The 18918-nt window shown below is 50.8% G+C and overlaps 1 protein-coding gene across 1 annotated transcript; it reads left to right on the plus strand.

Moving 5' to 3' along the window:
- Positions 1-100: 100 nt before the first annotated feature.
- LOC124031394 (CASP8 and FADD-like apoptosis regulator) lies at positions 101-2078 on the plus strand. The gene is made up of 4 exons (XM_046342581.1): positions 101-212; positions 576-765; positions 888-1208; positions 1485-2078. Exons 2-4 carry the CDS (start codon positions 578-580, stop codon positions 1612-1614), a joined length of 639 nt encoding a protein of 212 aa, XP_046198537.1. The 5' UTR covers positions 101-212; positions 576-577; the 3' UTR covers positions 1615-2078.
- The last annotated feature ends 16840 nt before the right edge of the window (positions 2079-18918 follow it).

An 18918-nucleotide genomic window follows, 5' to 3' on the forward strand; every position in this document is an offset into this window, starting at 1 on the left:
GGTAATATACATAGTGTTCTACCAGGTAATATACCAGGTAATATACCAGTGAATATACATTTGTCCCTTTCGGGATGAAGACCTTACGTGCGTGGTACATTTACAATAATGTGCCTGCCTCTCTGTTCTGTAGAGCCCAGTGGATGTTTACAGGCTCCAGTCAGACCCACGGGGTGAATGTCTCATCATAGACTGTGTTGGCAGTGATGGAGGTGAGAGTCCACATGCTGAGTCTACTGTAGAGACGGATAACACACACGAGTCTGTAGATACAGATAACACACACGCTGAGTCTACTGTAGAGACGGATAACACACACGCTGAGTCTACTGTAGAGACGGATAACACACACGCTGAGTCTACTGTAGAGACGGATAACACACACGCTGAGTCTACTGTAGAGACGGATAACACACACGCTGAGTCTACTGTAGAGACGGATAACACACACACAGGATAACTGTATCCGTCAGTAACAGTGATGATGTGTGTCAGTAACAATGATGATGTAACAGTGTCAGTAACAGTGATGATGTGTGTCAGTAACAATGTGATGATGTTCTTCTTCCCACCAGACATGTTGGAAGAGATGTTCAGCGGGCTCCAATTCAAGGTGACCCTGGTTAAGTGGCCGAGAGTGGAAGATACCCTGTCTCTTCTCAGGCAGGCTGCCCAACCGAGGCAGACCCAGGAAGTTGATGCCTTCGCCTGCTGCATCATCAGCCGTGGTACTGCTACCGATCTGCTGGCTACAGACTCTCACAGGTTGAGCATGGAACTCTCCACACCTGGGTTGTGGGTTTGATTCCCACTGGGCCCACCCATACTAAAATATGTATGCACATTTTGGCATATCTTATTATAATTATTGTACTTTTTTTTGACAGGCTCGGGGTGCGTCTTGACACGGTCCGACACCTCTTCACCCCTGACTACTGCCCCAGGCTGGCTGGCAAGCCCAAGCTGTTCTTCATCCAGACCTATAGTGTGTCAGTCCCCCAGGACTGCTCCTCCAGGCCCACGGGTCACCCTGCTCACAGGGAGGGGGATCTGGAGACAGACGGGTATGGGGAACCTCTCAGTGTGGAGACAGTTCCCACCGACGCAGATGTCTTCTGGAGCCACTGTTGGACAGATGAGGGTCAGCTGGAGGAGAAGGACCATCGGTCTGTGTACCTGCAGGCCCTGAGAGAGGCAGTTCAGAGGAGGTACTGACTGCAACATGTCAATCAAACAGAGATGTTTCAGTCATAGATATTGAAAATGAGCCATCCTGTTGTTCCTGCCCAGAGTGAAATGCTGATTGTTTTGCTCACTGGGATCTCTCTGGTTTCAGTCTTCAGTTTTTGCAGTATGTTTAATGGTACAACATTTAGACAAAAAAAGCATCAAAGATTACATTTCATGTTTGCTTTTATTGCACTGAATAAAGTCATGTTTATAGTGTAATCATGAATGACACTGTTCCTTTGCTTTTCTTGCAGGAGAACACATCTAGTGGATGTCCATACAGAGATGAACAGGGTGATCTTCGACCACAACAGAAGGAATCCAGGAGCCAGATACAACATTAATCTGAGACACACACTCAGGAAGAATCTCTACATGTTATAGATAGACATAATATAGTTTTCTCTACTGTATAACCACTGAGCAGTACTAGATTATATTATACAGTATACAACAGCACCCTCTACTGGCAGCTTTGATAACCACAACAGCACCCTCTACTGGCAGCTTTGATAACCACAACAGCACCCTCTACTGGCAGCTTTGATAACCACAACAGCACCCTCTACTGGCGGAAGCTTTGATAAGCACAACAGCACCCTCTACTGGCAGCTTTGATAAGCACAACAGCACCCTCTACTGGCGACAACTGTCTTGCATCACATTGAGCAGCTAGCGAGGAAGTAGTGCAATCAAAACACATTCAGTATTTTATTACTCTGTATTTATTCAAGACATGTTTTTCTTTTTACTGAAGGATGGATGAAGGATTTAAGAATATAATGTGAATTCAGATCTGTGCATTTTAAAATGTAGCCAAGCCTGATAAGTAGTAATAAAACATAGACCTAAAATACTTTATTTATTTACCTAGATGGGATAGGAAAGCAAACTTTCTATGCATTTTCAAAATATATGACTGGTATATCGAGGAAGTTTACTTGAAATCCACCATCACAACGTTATAATGCGATCGTAAGGAAAATGAAGTCCTTTAAGAGGGCAAGAACAAGATGTATGTCAGAAGAAGTGCAATATTATCATAAGGAGATGTATACTTTTAATACAGACGAGGAATTGAGGAAAAAGAGAGGGGAGGAAGAGGGTGAGCTTGAATTGTTAAAAAATTGAGGGAAAATGGGAGATTGTATGTTAACTAAGAATGGGAGAAAGTGTAAGCAGAGTGAGCTGAAGACAAGAGAAGAAATGGAATTGAATGAGGTCGAAGTCTTGCAGGGGTTAGGTGTGGTGAAGTTCTCGGAGACCGAGGCTTATACCGAGGCTCCGGATAAAGATGAGTGTGATAGTAGGAGTGAAGTTTTTGGAAAAAGTGGACCCTTTTGGCTGATCCAGTTGTGGTTTCAGGGTGGGTGAAAACAGAGTTGGATGCTGTGGAATCGTTGAAGTAATGTTAGGATATATAAGTTATCCTGTACAAGCTTTTGTGCTGAATACATTACGTTGTTTGAGGTGTCAAGCTTATAGGCAGTAGTGCAGAAGTTGTCATATTCTGAGGCAGTGAAGAAAGTAGAGGAAGATGTGTCAAGGGGCAGGGATCCTGAGAGGAGGGGGGTGACTAGTAGATCTGTACCAGAGCAGAGGGAGGGATCCTGAGAGGACTGCTATGACTAGTAGATCTGTACCAGAACAGAGGGAGGGATCCTGAGAGGAGGGGGGTGACTAGTAGATCTGTACCAGAACAGAGGGAGGGATCCTGAGAGGAGGGGGGTGACTAGTAGATCTGTACCAGAACAGAGGGAGGGATCCTGAGAGGACTGCTATGACTAGTAGATCTGTACCAGAACAGAGGGAGGGATCCTGAGAGGACTGCTATGACTAGTAGATCTGTACCAGAACAGAGGGAGGGATCCTGAGAGGGGTGTGACTAGTAGATCTGTACCAGAACAGAGGGAGGGATCCTGAGAGGAGAGGTGTGACTAGTAGATCTGTACCAGAACAGAGGAGGGATCCTGAGAGGAGAGGTGTGACTAGTAGATCTGTACCAGAACAGAGGGAGGGATCCTGAGAGGACTGCTGTGACTAGTAGATCTGTACCAGAACAGAGGAGGGATCCTGAGAGGACTGCTGTGACTAGTAGATCTGTACCAGAACAGAGGGAGGGATCCTGAGAGGACTGCTGTGACTAGTAGATCTGTACCAGAACAGAGGAGGGATCCTGAGAGGAGAGGTGTGACTAGTAGATCTGTACCAGAACAGAGGGAGGGATCCTGAGAGGACTGCTATGACTAGTAGATCTGTACCAGAACAGAGGAGGGATCCTGAGTGGACTGCTGTGACTAGTCGATCTGTACCAGAATAGAGGGAGGGATCCTGAGAGGACTGCTATGACTAGTCGATCTGTACCAGAACAGAGGGAGGGATCCTGAGAGGAGAGGTGTGACTAGTAGATCTGTACCAGAACAGAGGAGGGATCCTGAGAGGAGAGGTGTGACTAGTAGATCTGTACCAGAACAGAGGGAGGGATCCTGAGAGGAGGTGTGACTAGTAGATCTGTACCAGAACAGAGGGAGGGATCCTGAGAGGACTGCTGTGACTAGTAGATCTGTACCAGAACAGGGGAGGGATCCTGAGAGGACTGCTATGACTAGTAGATCTGTACCAGAACAGAGGGAGGGATCCTGAGAGGAGAGGTGTGACTAGTAGATCTGTACCAGAACAGAGGGAGGGATCCTGAGAGGAGAGGTGTGACTAGTAGATCTGTACCAGAACAGAGGAGGGATCCTGAGAGGACTGCTATGACTAGTAGATCTGTACCAGAACAGAGGGAGGGATCCTGAGAGGACTGCTGTGACTAGTCGATCTGTACCAGAATAGAGGGAGGGATCCTGAGAGGACTGCTATGACTAGTCTATCTGTACCAGAACAGAGGGAGGGATCCTGAGAGGACTGCTATGACTAGTAGATCTGTACCAGAACAGAGGGAGGGATCCTGAGAGGAGACGTGTGACTAATAGATCTGTACCAGAACAGAGGGAGGGATCCTGAGAGGACTGCTGTGACTAGTAGATCTGTACCAGAACAGAGGGAGGGATCCTGAGAGGACTGCTGTGACTAGTAGATCTGTACCAGAACAGAGGGAGGGATCCTGAGAGGGGTGTGACTAGTAGATCTGTACCAGAACAGAGGGAGGGATCCTGAGAGGAGGGGTGTGACTAGTAGATCTGTACCAGAACAGAGGGAGGGATCCTGAGAGGACTGCTATGACTAGTAGATCTGTACCAGAACAGAGGCAGGGATCCTGAGAGGACTGCTGTGACTAGTAGATCTGTACCAGAACAGAGGGAGGGATCCTGAGAGGACTGCTGTGACTAGTAGATCTGTACCAGAACAGAGGGAGGGATCCTGAGAGGACTGCTATGACTAGTAGATCTGTACCAGAACAGAGGGAGGGATCCTGAGAGGAGGGGAGTGACTAGTAGATCTGTACCAGAACAGAGGGAGGGATCCTGAGAGGACTGCTGTGACTAGTAGATCTGTACCAGAACAGAGGAGGGATCCTGAGAGGACTGCTGTGACTAGTAGATCTGTACCAGAACAGAGGGAGGGATCCTGAGAGGAGGGTGTGACTAGTAGATCTGTACCAGAACAGAGGGAGGGATCCTGAGAGGACTGCTGTGACTAGTAGATCTGTACCAGAACAGAGGGAGGGATCCTGAGAGGACTGCTGTGACTAGTAGATCTGTACCAGAACAGAGGGAGGGATCCTGAGAGGAGGGTGTGACTAGTAGATCTGTACCAGAACAGAGGGAGGGATCCTGAGAGGAGAGGTGTGACTAGTAGATCTGTACCAGAACAGAGGGAGGGATCCTGGGGATGCTATGACTAGTAGATCTGTACCAGAACAGAGGAGGGATCCTGAGAGGAGAGGTGTGACTAGTAGATCTGTACCAGAACAGAGGGAGGGATCCTGAGAGGACTGCTATGACTAGTAGATCTGTACCAGAACAGAGGGAGGGATCCTGAGAGGACTGCTGTGACTAGTAGATCTGTACCAGAACAGAGGGAGGGATCCTGAGAGGAGGGGTGTGACTAGTAGATCTGTACCAGAACAGAGGAGGGATCCTGAGAGGAGAGGTGTGACTAGTAGATCTGTACCAGAACAGAGGGAGGGATCCTGAGAGGAGAGGTGTGAGTAGTAGATCTGTACCAGAACAGAGGAGGGATCCTGAGAGGAGAGGTGTGACTAGTAGATCTGTACCAGAACAGAGGGAGGGATCCTGAGAGGACTGCTATGACTAGTAGATCTGTACCAGAACAGAGGAGGGATCCTGAGAGGACTGCTATGACTAGTAGATCTGTACCAGAACAGAGGGAGGGATCCTGAGAGGACTGCTGTGACTAGTAGATCTGTACCAGAACAGAGGGAGGGATCCTGAGAGGACTGCTGTGACTAGTAGATCTGTACCAGAACAGAGGGAGGGATCCTGAGAGGACTGCTATGACTAGTAGATCTGTACCAGAACAGAGGGAGGGATCCTGAGAGGAGAGGTGTGACTAGTAGATCTGTACCAGAACAGAGGGAGGGATCCTGAGAGGACTGCTGTGACTAGTAGATCTGTACCAGAACAGGGGGAGGGATCCTGAGAGGACTGCTATGACTAGTAGATCTGTACCAGAACAGAGGGAGGGATCCTGAGAGGAGGGGTGTGACTAGTAGATCTGTACCAGAACAGAGGGAGGGATCCTGAGAGGACTGCTGTGACTAGTAGATCTGTACCAGAACAGAGGGAGGGATCCTGAGAGGAGAGGTGTGACTAATAGATCTGTACCAGAACAGAGGGAGGGATCCTGAGAGGACTGCTGTGACTAGTAGATCTGTACCAGAACAGAGGGAGGGATCCTGAGAGGACTGCTGTGACTAGTAGATCTGTACCAGAACAGAGGAGGGATCCTGAGAGGAGGGTGTGACTAGTAGATCTGTACCAGAACAGAGGGAGGGATCCTGAGAGGAGGGTGTGACTAGTAGATCTGTACCAGAACAGAGGGGAGGGATCCTGAGAGGACTGCTATGACTAGTAGATCTGTACCAGAACAGAGGGAGGGATCCTGAGAGGACTGCTATGACTAGTAGATCTGTACCAGAACAGAGGAGGGATCCTGAGAGGACTGCTGTGACTAGTAGATCTGTACCAGAACAGAGGAGGGATCCTGAGAGGACTGCTGTGACTAGTAGATCTGTACCAGAACAGAGGGAGGGATCCTGAGAGGAGGGGTGTGACTAGTAGATCTGTACCAGAACAGAGGGAGGGATCCTGAGAGGAGAGGTGTGACTAGTAGATCTGTACCAGAACAGAGGGAGGGAACCTGAGAGGACTGCTATGACTAGTAGATCTGTACCAGAACAGAGGGAGGGATCCTGAGAGGACTGCTGTGACTAGTCGATCTGTACCAGAATAGAGGGAGGGATCCTGAGAGGACTGCTGTGACTAGTCGATCTGTACCAGAACAGGGGGAGGGATCCTGAGAGGACTGCTATGACTAGTAGATCTGTACCAGAACAGAGGGAGGGATCCTGAGAGGACTGCTGTGACTAGTAGATCTGTAACAGAACAGAGGGAGGGATCCTGAGAGGAGGGGTGTGACTAGTAGATCTGTACCAGAACAGAGGGAGGGATCCTGAGAGGAGAGGTGTGACTAGTAGATCTGTACCAGAACAGAGGGAGGGATCCTGAGAGGACTGCTATGACTAGTAGATCTGTACCAGAACAGAGGGAGGGATCCTGAGAGGAGGGGTGTGACTAGTAGATCTGTACCAGAACAGAGGGAGGGATCCTGAGAGGACTGCTGTGACTAGTAGATCTGTACCAGAACAGAGGGAGGGATCCTGAGAGGACTGCTGTGACTAGTAGATCTGTACCAGAACAGAGGGAGGGATCCTGAGAGGAGAGGTGTGACTAGTAGATCTGTACCAGAACAGAGGGAGGGATCCTGAGAGGAGAGGTGTGACTAGTAGATCTGTACCAGAACAGAGGGAGGGATCCTGAGAGGAGAGGTGTGACTAGTAGATCTGTACCAGAACAGAGGGAGGGATCCTGAGAGGACTGCTATGACTAGTAGATCTGTACCAGAACAGAGGGAGGGATCCTGAGAGGACTGCTGTGACTAGTCGATCTGTACCAGAATAGAGGGAGGGATCCTGAGAGGACTGCTATGACTAGTCGATCTGTACCAGAACAGAGGGAGGGATCCTGAGAGGAGAGGTGTGACTAGTAGATCTGTACCAGAACAGAGGGAGGGATCCTGAGAGGAGAGGTGTGACTAGTAGATCTGTACCAGAACAGAGGGAGGGATCCTGAGAGGAGAGGTGTGACTAGTAGATCTGTACCAGAACAGAGGGAGGGATCCTGAGAGGAGAGGTGTGACTAGTAGATCTGTACCAGAACAGAGGGAGGGATCCTGAGAGGACTGCTGTGACTAGTAGATCTGTACCAGAACAGAGGGAGGGATCCTGAGAGGAGAGGTGTGACTAGTAGATCTGTACCAGAACAGAGGGAGGGATCCTGAGAGGAGAGGTGTGACTAGTAGATCTGTACCAGAACAGAGGGAGGGATCCTGAGAGGAGAGGTGTGACTAGTAGATCTGTACCAGAACAGAGGGAGGGATCCTGAGAGGAGAGGTGTGACTAGTAGATCTGTACCAGAACAGAGGGAGGGATCCTGAGAGGACTGCTGTGACTAGTAGATCTGTACCAGAACAGAGGAGGGATCCTGAGAGGACTGCTATGACTAGTAGATCTGTACCAGAACAGAGGGAGGGATCCTGAGAGGACTGCTGTGACTAGTAGATCTGTACCAGAACAGAGGGAGGGATCCTGAGAGGACTGCTGTGACTAGTAGATCTGTACCAGAACAGAGGGAGGGATCCTGAGAGGACTGCTGTGACTAGTAGATCTGTACCAGAACAGAGGGAGGGATCCTGAGAGGAGGGTGTGACTAGTAGATCTGTACCAGAACAGAGGGAGGGATCCTGAGAGGAGAGGTGTGACTAGTAGATCTGTACCAGAACAGAGGGAGGGATCCTGAGAGGACTGCTATGACTAGTAGATCTGTACCAGAACAGAGGGAGGGATCCTGAGAGGACTGCTGTGACTAGTCGATCTGTACCAGAATAGAGGAGGGATCCTGAGAGGACTGCTATGACTAGTCGATCTGTACCAGAACAGAGGGAGGGATCCTGAGAGGACTGCTATGACTAGTAGATCTGTACCAGAACAGAGGGAGGGATCCTGAGATGTGACTAATAGATCTGTACCAGAACAGAGGGAGGGATCCTGAGAGGACTGCTGTGACTAGTAGATCTGTACCAGAACAGAGGGAGGGATCCTGAGAGGACTGCTGTGACTAGTAGATCTGTACCAGAACAGAGGGAGGGATCCTGAGTGGAGGGGTGTGACTAGTAGATCTGTACCAGAACAGAGGGAGGGATCCTGAGAGGAGGGGTGTGACTAGTAGATCTGTACCAGAACAGAGGGAGGGATCCTGAGAGGACTGCTATGACTAGTAGATCTGTACCAGAACAGAGGCAGGGATCCTGAGAGGACTGCTGTGACTAGTAGATCTGTACCAGAACAGAGGGAGGGATCCTGAGAGGACTGCTGTGACTAGTAGATCTGTACCAGAACAGAGGGAGGGATCCTGAGAGGACTGCTATGACTAGTAGATCTGTACCAGAACAGGGAGGGATCCTGAGAGGACTGCTATGACTAGTAGATCTGTACCAGAACAGAGGGAGGGATCCTGAGAGGACTGCTATGACTAGTAGATCTGTACCAGAACAGAGGGAGGGGTCCTGAGAGGAGGGGTGTGACTAGTAGATCTGTACCAGAACAGAGGGAGGGATCCTGAGAGGACTGCTGTGACTAGTAGATCTGTACCAGAACAGAGGGAGGGATCCTGAGAGGACTGCTGTGACTAGTAGATCTGTACCAGAACAGAGGGAGGGATCCTGAGAGGAGGGGTGTGACTAGTAGATCTGTACCAGAACAGAGGGAGGGATCCTGAGAGGACTGCTGTGACTAGTAGATCTGTACCAGAACAGAGGGAGGGATCCTGAGAGGACTGCTGTGACTAGTAGATCTGTACCAGAACAGAGGGAGGGATCCTGAGAGGAGGGTGTGACTAGTAGATCTGTACCAGAACAGAGGGAGGGATCCTGAGAGGAGAGGTGTGACTAGTAGATCTGTACCAGAACAGAGGGAGGGATCCTGAGAGGACTGCTATGACTAGTAGATCTGTACCAGAACAGAGTGAGGGATCCTGAGAGGAGAGGTGTGACTAGTAGATCTGTACCAGAACAGAGGGAGGGATCCTGAGAGGACTGCTATGACTAGTAGATCTGTACCAGAACAGAGGGAGGGATCCTGAGAGGACTGCTGTGACTAGTAGATCTGTACCAGAACAGAGGGAGGGATCCTGAGAGGAGGGGTGTGACTAGTAGATCTGTACCAGAACAGAGGGAGGGATCCTGAGAGGAGAGGTGTGACTAGTAGATCTGTACCAGAACAGAGGGAGGGATCCTGAGAGGAGAGGTGTGAGTAGTAGATCTGTACCAGAACAGAGGGAGGGATCCTGAGAGGAGAGGTGTGACTAGTAGATCTGTACCAGAACAGAGGGAGGGATCCTGAGAGGACTGCTATGACTAGTAGATCTGTACCAGAACAGAGGGAGGGATCCTGAGAGGACTGCTATGACTAGTAGATCTGTACCAGAACAGAGGGAGGGATCCTGAGAGGAGAGGTGTGACTAGTAGATCTGTACCAGAACAGAGGGAGGGATCCTGAGAGGAGAGGTGTGACTAGTAGATCTGTACCAGAACAGAGGGAGGGATCCTGAGAGGACTGCTGTGACTAGTAGATCTGTACCAGAACAGAGGGAGGGATCCTGAGAGGACTGCTGTGACTAGTAGATCTGTACCAGAACAGAGGGAGGGATCCTGAGAGGAGAGGTGTGACTAGTAGATCTGTACCAGAACAGAGGGAGGGATCCTGAGAGGAGAGGTGTGACTAGTAGATCTGTACCAGAACAGAGGGAGGGATCCTGAGAGGACTGCTATGACTAGTAGATCTGTACCAGAACAGAGGGAGGGATCCTGAGAGGACTGCTGTGACTAGTCGATCTGTACCAGAATAGAGGGAGGGATCCTGAGAGGACTGCTATGACTAGTCGATCTGTACCAGAACAGAGGAGGGATCCTGAGAGGAGAGGTGTGACTAGTAGATCTGTACCAGAACAGAGGGAGGGATCCTGAGAGGAGAGGTGTGACTAGTAGATCTGTACCAGAACAGAGGGAGGGATCCTGAGAGGAGAGGTGTGACTAGTAGATCTGTACCAGAACAGAGGGAGGGATCCTGAGAGGAGAGGTGTGACTAGTAGATCTGTACCAGAACAGAGGGAGGGATCCTGAGAGGACTGCTGTGACTAGTAGATCTGTACCAGAACAGAGGGAGGGATCCTGAGAGGAGAGGTGTGACTAGTAGATCTGTACCAGAACAGAGGGAGGGATCCTGAGAGGAGAGGTGTGACTAGTAGATCTGTACCAGAACAGAGGGAGGGATCCTGAGAGGAGAGGTGTGACTAGTAGATCTGTACCAGAACAGAGGGAGGGATCCTGAGAGGAGAGGTGTGACTAGTAGATCTGTACCAGAACAGAGGGAGGGATCCTGAGAGGACTGCTGTGACTAGTAGATCTGTACCAGAACAGGGGAGGGATCCTGAGAGGACTGCTATGACTAGTAGATCTGTACCAGAACAGAGGAGGGATCCTGAGAGGAGGGGTGTGACTAGTAGATCTGTACCAGAACAGAGGGAGGGATCCTGAGAGGACTGCTGTGACTAGTAGATCTGTACCAGAACAGAGGGAGGGATCCTGAGAGGACTGCTGTGACTAGTAGATCTGTACCAGAACAGAGGGAGGGATCCTGAGAGGAGGGGTGTGACTAGTAGATCTGTACCAGAACAGAGGGAGGGATCCTGAGAGGAGAGGTGTGACTAGTAGATCTGTACCAGAACAGAGGGAGGGATCCTGAGAGGACTGCTATGACTAGTAGATCTGTACCAGAACAGAGGGAGGGATCCTGAGAGGACTGCTGTGACTAGTCGATCTGTACCAGAATAGAGGGAGGGATCCTGAGAGGACTGCTATGACTAGTCGATCTGTACCAGAACAGAGGGAGGGATCCTGAGAGGACTGCTATGACTAGTAGATCTGTACCAGAACAGAGGGAGGGATCCTGAGAGGAGAGGTGTGACTAATAGATCTGTACCAGAACAGAGGGAGGGATCCTGAGAGGACTGCTGTGACTAGTAGATCTGTACCAGAACAGAGGGAGGGATCCTGAGAGGACTGCTGTGACTAGTAGATCTGTACCAGAACAGAGGGAGGGATCCTGAGAGGAGGGGTGTGACTAGTAGATCTGTACCAGAACAGAGGGAGGGATCCTGAGAGGAGGGGTGTGACTAGTAGATCTGTACCAGAACAGAGGGAGGGATCCTGAGAGGACTGCTATGACTAGTAGATCTGTACCAGAACAGAGGCAGGGATCCTGAGAGGACTGCTGTGACTAGTAGATCTGTACCAGAACAGAGGGAGGGATCCTGAGAGGACTGCTGTGACTAGTAGATCTGTACCAGAACAGAGGGAGGGATCCTGAGAGGACTGCTATGACTAGTAGATCTGTACCAGAACAGGGAGGGATCCTGAGAGGACTGCTATGACTAGTAGATCTGTAACAGAACAGAGGGAGGGATCCTGAGAGGAGGGGTGTGACTAGTAGATCTGTACCAGAACAGAGGGAGGGATCCTGAGAGGAGAGGTGTGACTAGTAGATCTGTACCAGAACAGAGGGAGGGATCCTGAGAGGACTGCTATGACTAGTAGATCTGTACCAGAACAGAGGGAGGGATCCTGAGAGGAGGGGTGTGACTAGTAGATCTGTACCAGAACAGAGGGAGGGATCCTGAGAGGACTGCTGTGACTAGTAGATCTGTACCAGAACAGAGGGAGGGATCCTGAGAGGACTGCTGTGACTAGTAGATCTGTACCAGAACAGAGGGAGGGATCCTGAGAGGAGAGGTGTGACTAGTAGATCTGTACCAGAACAGAGGAGGGATCCTGAGAGGACTGCTGTGACTAGTAGATCTGTACCAGAACAGAGGGAGGGATCCTGAGAGGACTGCTGTGACTAGTAGATCTGTACCAGAACAGAGGGAGGGATCCTGAGAGGAGGGTGTGACTAGTAGATCTGTACCAGAACAGAGGGAGGGATCCTGAGAGGAGAGGTGTGACTAGTAGATCTGTACCAGAACAGAGGGAGGGATCCTGAGAGGACTGCTATGACTAGTAGATCTGTACCAGAACAGAGTGAGGGATCCTGAGAGGAGAGGTGTGACTAGTAGATCTGTACCAGAACAGAGGGAGGGATCCTGAGAGGACTGCTATGACTAGTAGATCTGTACCAGAACAGAGGGAGGGATCCTGAGAGGACTGCTGTGACTAGTAGATCTGTACCAGAACAGAGGGAGGGATCCTGAGAGGAGGGGTGTGACTAGTAGATCTGTACCAGAACAGAGGGAGGGATCCTGAGAGGAGAGGTGTGACTAGTAGATCTGTACCAGAACAGAGGGAGGGATCCTGAGAGGAGAGGTGTGAGTAGTAGATCTGTACCAGAACAGAGGGAGGGATCCTGAGAGGAGAGGTGTGACTAGTAGATCTGTACCAGAACAGAGGGAGGGATCCTGAGAGGACTGCTATGACTAGTAGATCTGTACCAGAACAGAGGGAGGGATCCTGAGAGGACTGCTATGACTAGTAGATCTGTACCAGAACAGAGGGAGGGATCCTGAGAGGACTGCTGTGACTAGTAGATCTGTACCAGAACAGAGGGAGGGATCCTGAGAGGACTGCTATGACTAGTAGATCTGTACCAGAACAGAGGGAGGGATCCTGAGAGGACTGCTATGACTAGTAGATCTGTACCAGAACAGAGGGAGGGATCCTGAGAGGAGAGGTGTGACTAGTAGATCTGTACCAGAACAGAGGGAGGGATCCTGAGAGGACTGCTGTGACTAGTAGATCTGTACCAGAACAGAGGGAGGGATCCTGAGAGGACTGCTGTGACTAGTAGATCTGTACCAGAACAGAGGGAGGGATCCTGAGAGGACTGCTGTGACTAGTAGATCTGTACCAGAACAGAGGGAGGGATCCTGAGAGGACTGCTATGACTAGTAGATCTGTACCAGAACAGAGGGAGGGATCCTGAGAGGAGAGGTGTGACTAGTAGATCTGTACCAGAACAGAGGGAGGGATCCTGAGAGGACTGCTATGACTAGTAGATCTGTACCAGAACAGAGGGAGGGATCCTGAGAGGACTGCTATGACTAGTAGATCTGTACCAGAACAGAGGGAGGGATCCTGAGAGGACTGCTGTGACTAGTAGATCTGTACCAGAACAGAGGGAGGGATCCTGAGAGGACTGCTGTGACTAGTAGATCTGTACCAGAACAGAGGGAGGGATCCTGAGAGGAGGGGTGTGACTAGTAGATCTGTACCAGAACAGAGGGAGGGATCCTGAGAGGAGAGGTGTGACTAGTAGATCTGTACCAGAACAGAGGGAGGGAACCTGAGAGGACTGCTATGACTAGTAGATCTGTACCAGAACAGAGGGAGGGATCCTGAGAGGACTGCTGTGACTAGTCGATCTGTACCAGAATAGAGGGAGGGATCCTGAGAGGACTGCTGTGACTAGTCGATCTGTACCAGAACAGGGGAGGGATCCTGAGAGGACTGCTATGACTAGTAGATCTGTACCAGAACAGAGGAGGGATCCTGAGAGGACTGCTGTGACTAGTAGATCTGTAACAGAACAGAGGGAGGGATCCTGAGAGGAGGGGTGTGACTAGTAGATCTGTACCAGAACAGAGGGAGGGATCCTGAGAGGACTGCTGTGACTAGTAGATCTGTACCAGAACAGAGGGAGGGATCCTGAGAGGAGGGGGTGTGACTAGTAGATCTGTACCAGAACAGAGGAGGGATCCTGAGAGGACTGCTGTGACTAGTAGATCTGTACCAGAACAGAGGGAGGGATCCTGAGAGGACTGCTGTGACTAGTAGATCTGTACCAGAACAGAGGGAGGGATCCTGAGAGGAGGGGTGTGACTAGTAGATCTGTACCAGAACAGAGGGAGGGATCCTGAGATGAGAGGTGTGACTAGTAGATCTGTACCAGAACAGAGGGAGGGATCCTGAGAGGACTGCTGTGACTAGTAGATCTGTACCAGAACAGAGGGAGGGATCCTGAGAGGACTGCTGTGACTAGTAGATCTGTACCAGAACAGAGGGAGGGATCCTGAGAGGAGGGTGTGACTAGTAGATCTGTACCAGAACAGAGGAGGGATCCTGAGAGGAGAGGTGTGACTAGTAGATCTGTACCAGAACAGAGGGAGGGATCCTGAGAGGACTGCTATGACTAGTAGATCTGTACCAGAACAGAGGGAGGGATCCTGAGAGGAGCGGTGTGACTAGTAGATCTGTACCAGAACAGAGGGAGGGATCCTGAGAGGACTGCTATGACTAGTAGATCTGTACCAGAACAGAGGGAGGGATCCTGAGAGGACTGCTGTGACTAGTAGATCTGTACCAGAACAGAGGGAGGGATCCTGAGAGGAGGGGTGTGACTAGTAGATCTGTACCAGAACAGAGGGAGGGATCCTGAGAGGAGAGGTGTGACTAGTAGATCTGTACCAGAACAGAGGGAGGGATCCTGAGAGGAGGGGTGTAGTAGATCTGTACCAGAACAGAGGGAGGGATCCTAAGAGGACTGCTGTGACTCATAGATCTGCACCAGAACAGAGGGAGGGATCCTGAGAGGAGGGGTGTGACTAGTAGATCTGTACCAGAACAGAGGGAGGGATCCTGAGAGGAGGGGTGTAGTAGATCTGTACCAGAACAGAGGGAGGGATCCTAAGAGGACTGCTGTGACTCATAGATCTGCACCAGAACAGAGGGAGGGATCCTGAGACGACTGGTGTAGTAGATCTGTACCAGAACAGAGGGAGGGATCCTGAGACTACTGGTGTAGTAGATCTGTACCAGAACAGAGGGAGGGATCCTGAGACGACTGGTGTAGTAGATCTGTACCAGAACAGAGGGAGCGATCCTGAGAGGACTGGTGTGACTAGTAGATCTGTACCAGAACAGAGGGAGGGATCGTGAGTGAACTGGTGTAGTAGATCTGTACCAGAACAGAGGGAGGGATCCTGAGAGGAGGGGTGTGACTAGTAGATCTGTACCAGAACAGAGGGAGGGATCCTGAGAGGAAGGGTGTAGTAGATCTGTACCAGAACAGAGGGAGGGATCCTGAGAGGAGGGGTGTAGTAGATCCGTACCAGAACAGAGGTAGGAATCCTGAAAGGAGGGGTGTAGTAGATCCGTATCGGAACAGGGGGAGGGATCCTGAAAGGAGTGGTGTGACTCGTAGATCTGTACTACAACAGTGGGAGGGGGGCCAACAAGTGATATATGTTTCAGTAAGATTGGATTTTTAGCATTTATAGCAATGGTTAACAACTTTACTACAGGGATGAAACGGAAGTCACAGAAAATTGAGGTGGTGGTTGCAGCTGCAGAGAGGTTTTGGGTGTGAGAGACTTGACATCAGGTTCCAGGGTGTGTTGAGTGGTGGTATCCCATCCTTTCAGGTTGTTTGCCTGAAGTAGAACTAAATAGATTTGGGAATGACAAACCTAGTTAGATTACTTGTTGGTTATCACTGCATTGTCGGAATTAGAAGCACAAGCATTTCGCTACACTCGCATTAACATCTGCTAACCATGTGTATGTGACAAATAAAATTTGATTTGATTTGAGGGATCAGGATGAGCCAGCACGGGAGCCGAGGTAAACAGAGCCCTCAGGTGACTAAAAGCCCTGCCCGCCTCAGCTGTCCACTGCAGTCGCACCGGTCCCCCCTTCAGCAGTGAGGTAATGGGAGCCGCTACCTGACCAAAACCCCGGATAAACCTCTGGTAGTAATTGGAAAATCCTAGGAACCGCTGCACTTCCTTTACCGTGGTGGAAGTCGGCCAATTACGCATGGCGGCAATGCGGTCACTCTCCATCTCCACGCCTGACGTGGAAATGCGGTACCCTAGGAATGAGACAGACTGTTGGAAGAACAGACATGTCTCAGTCTTGACGTACAGGTCATGCTCCAACAGTCGACCAAGCACCCTGCGTACCAGGGACACATGCTCGGTGCGTGTAGCGGAGTATATCAGAATGTCATCAATATACACCACTACACCCTGCCCGTGCAGGTCCGGGAAAATCTTGTCAACAAAGGCCTGGAAGACTGATGGAGCATTCATCAACCCGTACGGCATGACGAGGTACTCATAGTGCCCTGAGGTGGTACTAAATGCCGTCTTCCACTCGTCCCCCTCCCGGATATGCACCAGGTTGTAAGCACTCCTGAGATCCAATTTTGTGAAGAAGCCCTGTGCATTGACTCTATCGCACTGGCTATGAGAGGCAGCTGGTAACTGTACCTCACAGTGATCTGATTGATACCCCGATACTCAATACACGGGCGCAGACCTCCATCCTTCTTCTTCACAAAAAAATAAACTTGAGGATGCAGGTGAAGTGGAGGACCGAATGTACCCCTGCCCCAGGGATTCGGAGACATATGTTTCCATAGCCACCGTCTCCTCCTGTGACAAAGGATATACACGTGACACCTGGGAAGTGCAGCGTCTACCAGGAGATTTATTGCACAATCCCCCCGTTGATGGGGTGGTAATTGAGTCGCCCTCTTCTTACAGAAGGCGAGAGCCAAATTGGCATATTCTGAGAGGATGCGCATGGTGGAGACCTGGTCTGGACTTTACACGTAGTCTCACCGATGGAACCCCCACACACCTCCCTGAGCACTTTCGTGACAACCCTTGAGAGCCCTCTGTTGCCACGGTGGGGTTATGACAGACCAACCAGGGTAGGCCCAGCACCAAGGGAAACACAGGAGAATCAACAAGGAAGAGACTGATTCTCTCCTTGTGACTGTGTAACCATGCAGAGTGAAGCGGTGGCCTCCCTAATCAGCACGGACCCTAATGGTCGACTATCTACGGCGTGCACAGGGAAGGGCATATCCACAGGAACAAGGAACAGGAACATGAACAAGGGGGATCCATAAACTACCCGCCTTATGCTGGGAATGCGGGGAAAACTCAGGAAATTTAATAAACACATACATGTGAGCAACGGGGCTCTGGGTGAGCCTGGTGGGGGCTCTGGGTGAGCCTGGTGCCAACTCACCTTGGGTGACACGACTCCCTGAGGAACCCCCCCAACACCGACCAGCAGTGTGCCCTCGGCGGCCACAGATGGTGCAGGGAATGGCCCCTCCTCCGGTCGCCCTAATTACACCACCTCCCAGCTCCATGGGCGTCGGAGCGGAGTTGCTGGGGGATGGAACTGACAGGCCCCGATCCGGACGTCCGCGGGTAGCCACTAGGTTGTCCACCCAGATGGACAGGTCCACCAGCTGGTCCAACGTGAGGGTGGTGTCTCGGCAGGCCAACTCCCGACGGACATCCTCGCTCAGACTGCACCGGTAGTGAATGATCAGGGCCCTGACGTTCCATCCCGCACTGGCGGCCAGGGTCCAGAAGGCCAAAGCGAAATCCTGCGCGCTCCTCGTCCCCTGCCTCAGGTGGAGCAGATGTTCACCCAACGCTCGACCCTCAGGCGGGTGGTCGAAAACTGCCCTTAAGCGGCGGGTGAACTCTGCGTAATGGTCCAACGCCGTGTCTCCCTCACTCCGTAAGGCGTTGTCCCACTCCAGGGCTTTGCCTGAGAGGCAGGAGACGAGGGCGGACATGCTCTCACATCCCAAAGGAGCCGGGTGGACGGTCGACAGGTAGAGCTCCACTGGCATCCTGCAGTTGTCCCATCATACTCCCTCATGAGTGCGAGCTGAATCCCGCTGGGACCTGATGGAGTGGACAGTGGGGCCTGCTGTAGTGGGGTTGGTGAAGTCATTGGAAGACCTCCTTCTCTCTCCCATCTATCCATCGTCTGCAGCATGCGATCCATGACGGTGCCCAGACGTTGCAACATGGTCGCGTGCTGCTGGACGCGCTCCTCGACGGTGCCCAGACGTTGCAACATGGTCGCGTGCTGCTGGACGCGCTCCTCGACGGTGCCCAGACGTTGCAACATGGTCGCGTGCTGCTGGACGCGCTCCTCGACGGTGTAGATGAGTCATGCGCAGGACAGCTGATATGAGTAATGTACGCAATTTTACTCAACAATAATCACAATACACATAAAAAAATCCAAGGCCACAAATACGGACCACAATACAATAAACAATCACTCACAAACAAACATGGGGGAACAAAGGGTTAAATAATGAACAAGCAATTGGGGGATTGAAACCGGGTGTGTAAGTCAAGGACAAAACAAATAGAAAATTAAAAGTGGATTGGCGATGGCTAGAAGGCTGGTGGCGTGGACCACCGAACGCCGCCTGAACAAGGACTGACTTCCGCCGAAGTCGTGACATTTCTAGTAAGTGTATGGTAGGGTAGCTGGTCACCTTAGCATCACACACCTGTAGCACGCACTCTAGCAGGTATATCTCTCTGGTCAACCCCAAAACCAATTATT

This window comes from Oncorhynchus gorbuscha, linkage group LG01, assembly GCF_021184085.1.
Source record: "Oncorhynchus gorbuscha isolate QuinsamMale2020 ecotype Even-year linkage group LG01, OgorEven_v1.0, whole genome shotgun sequence".
Lineage (NCBI taxonomy): Eukaryota > Metazoa > Chordata > Actinopteri > Salmoniformes > Salmonidae > Oncorhynchus > Oncorhynchus gorbuscha.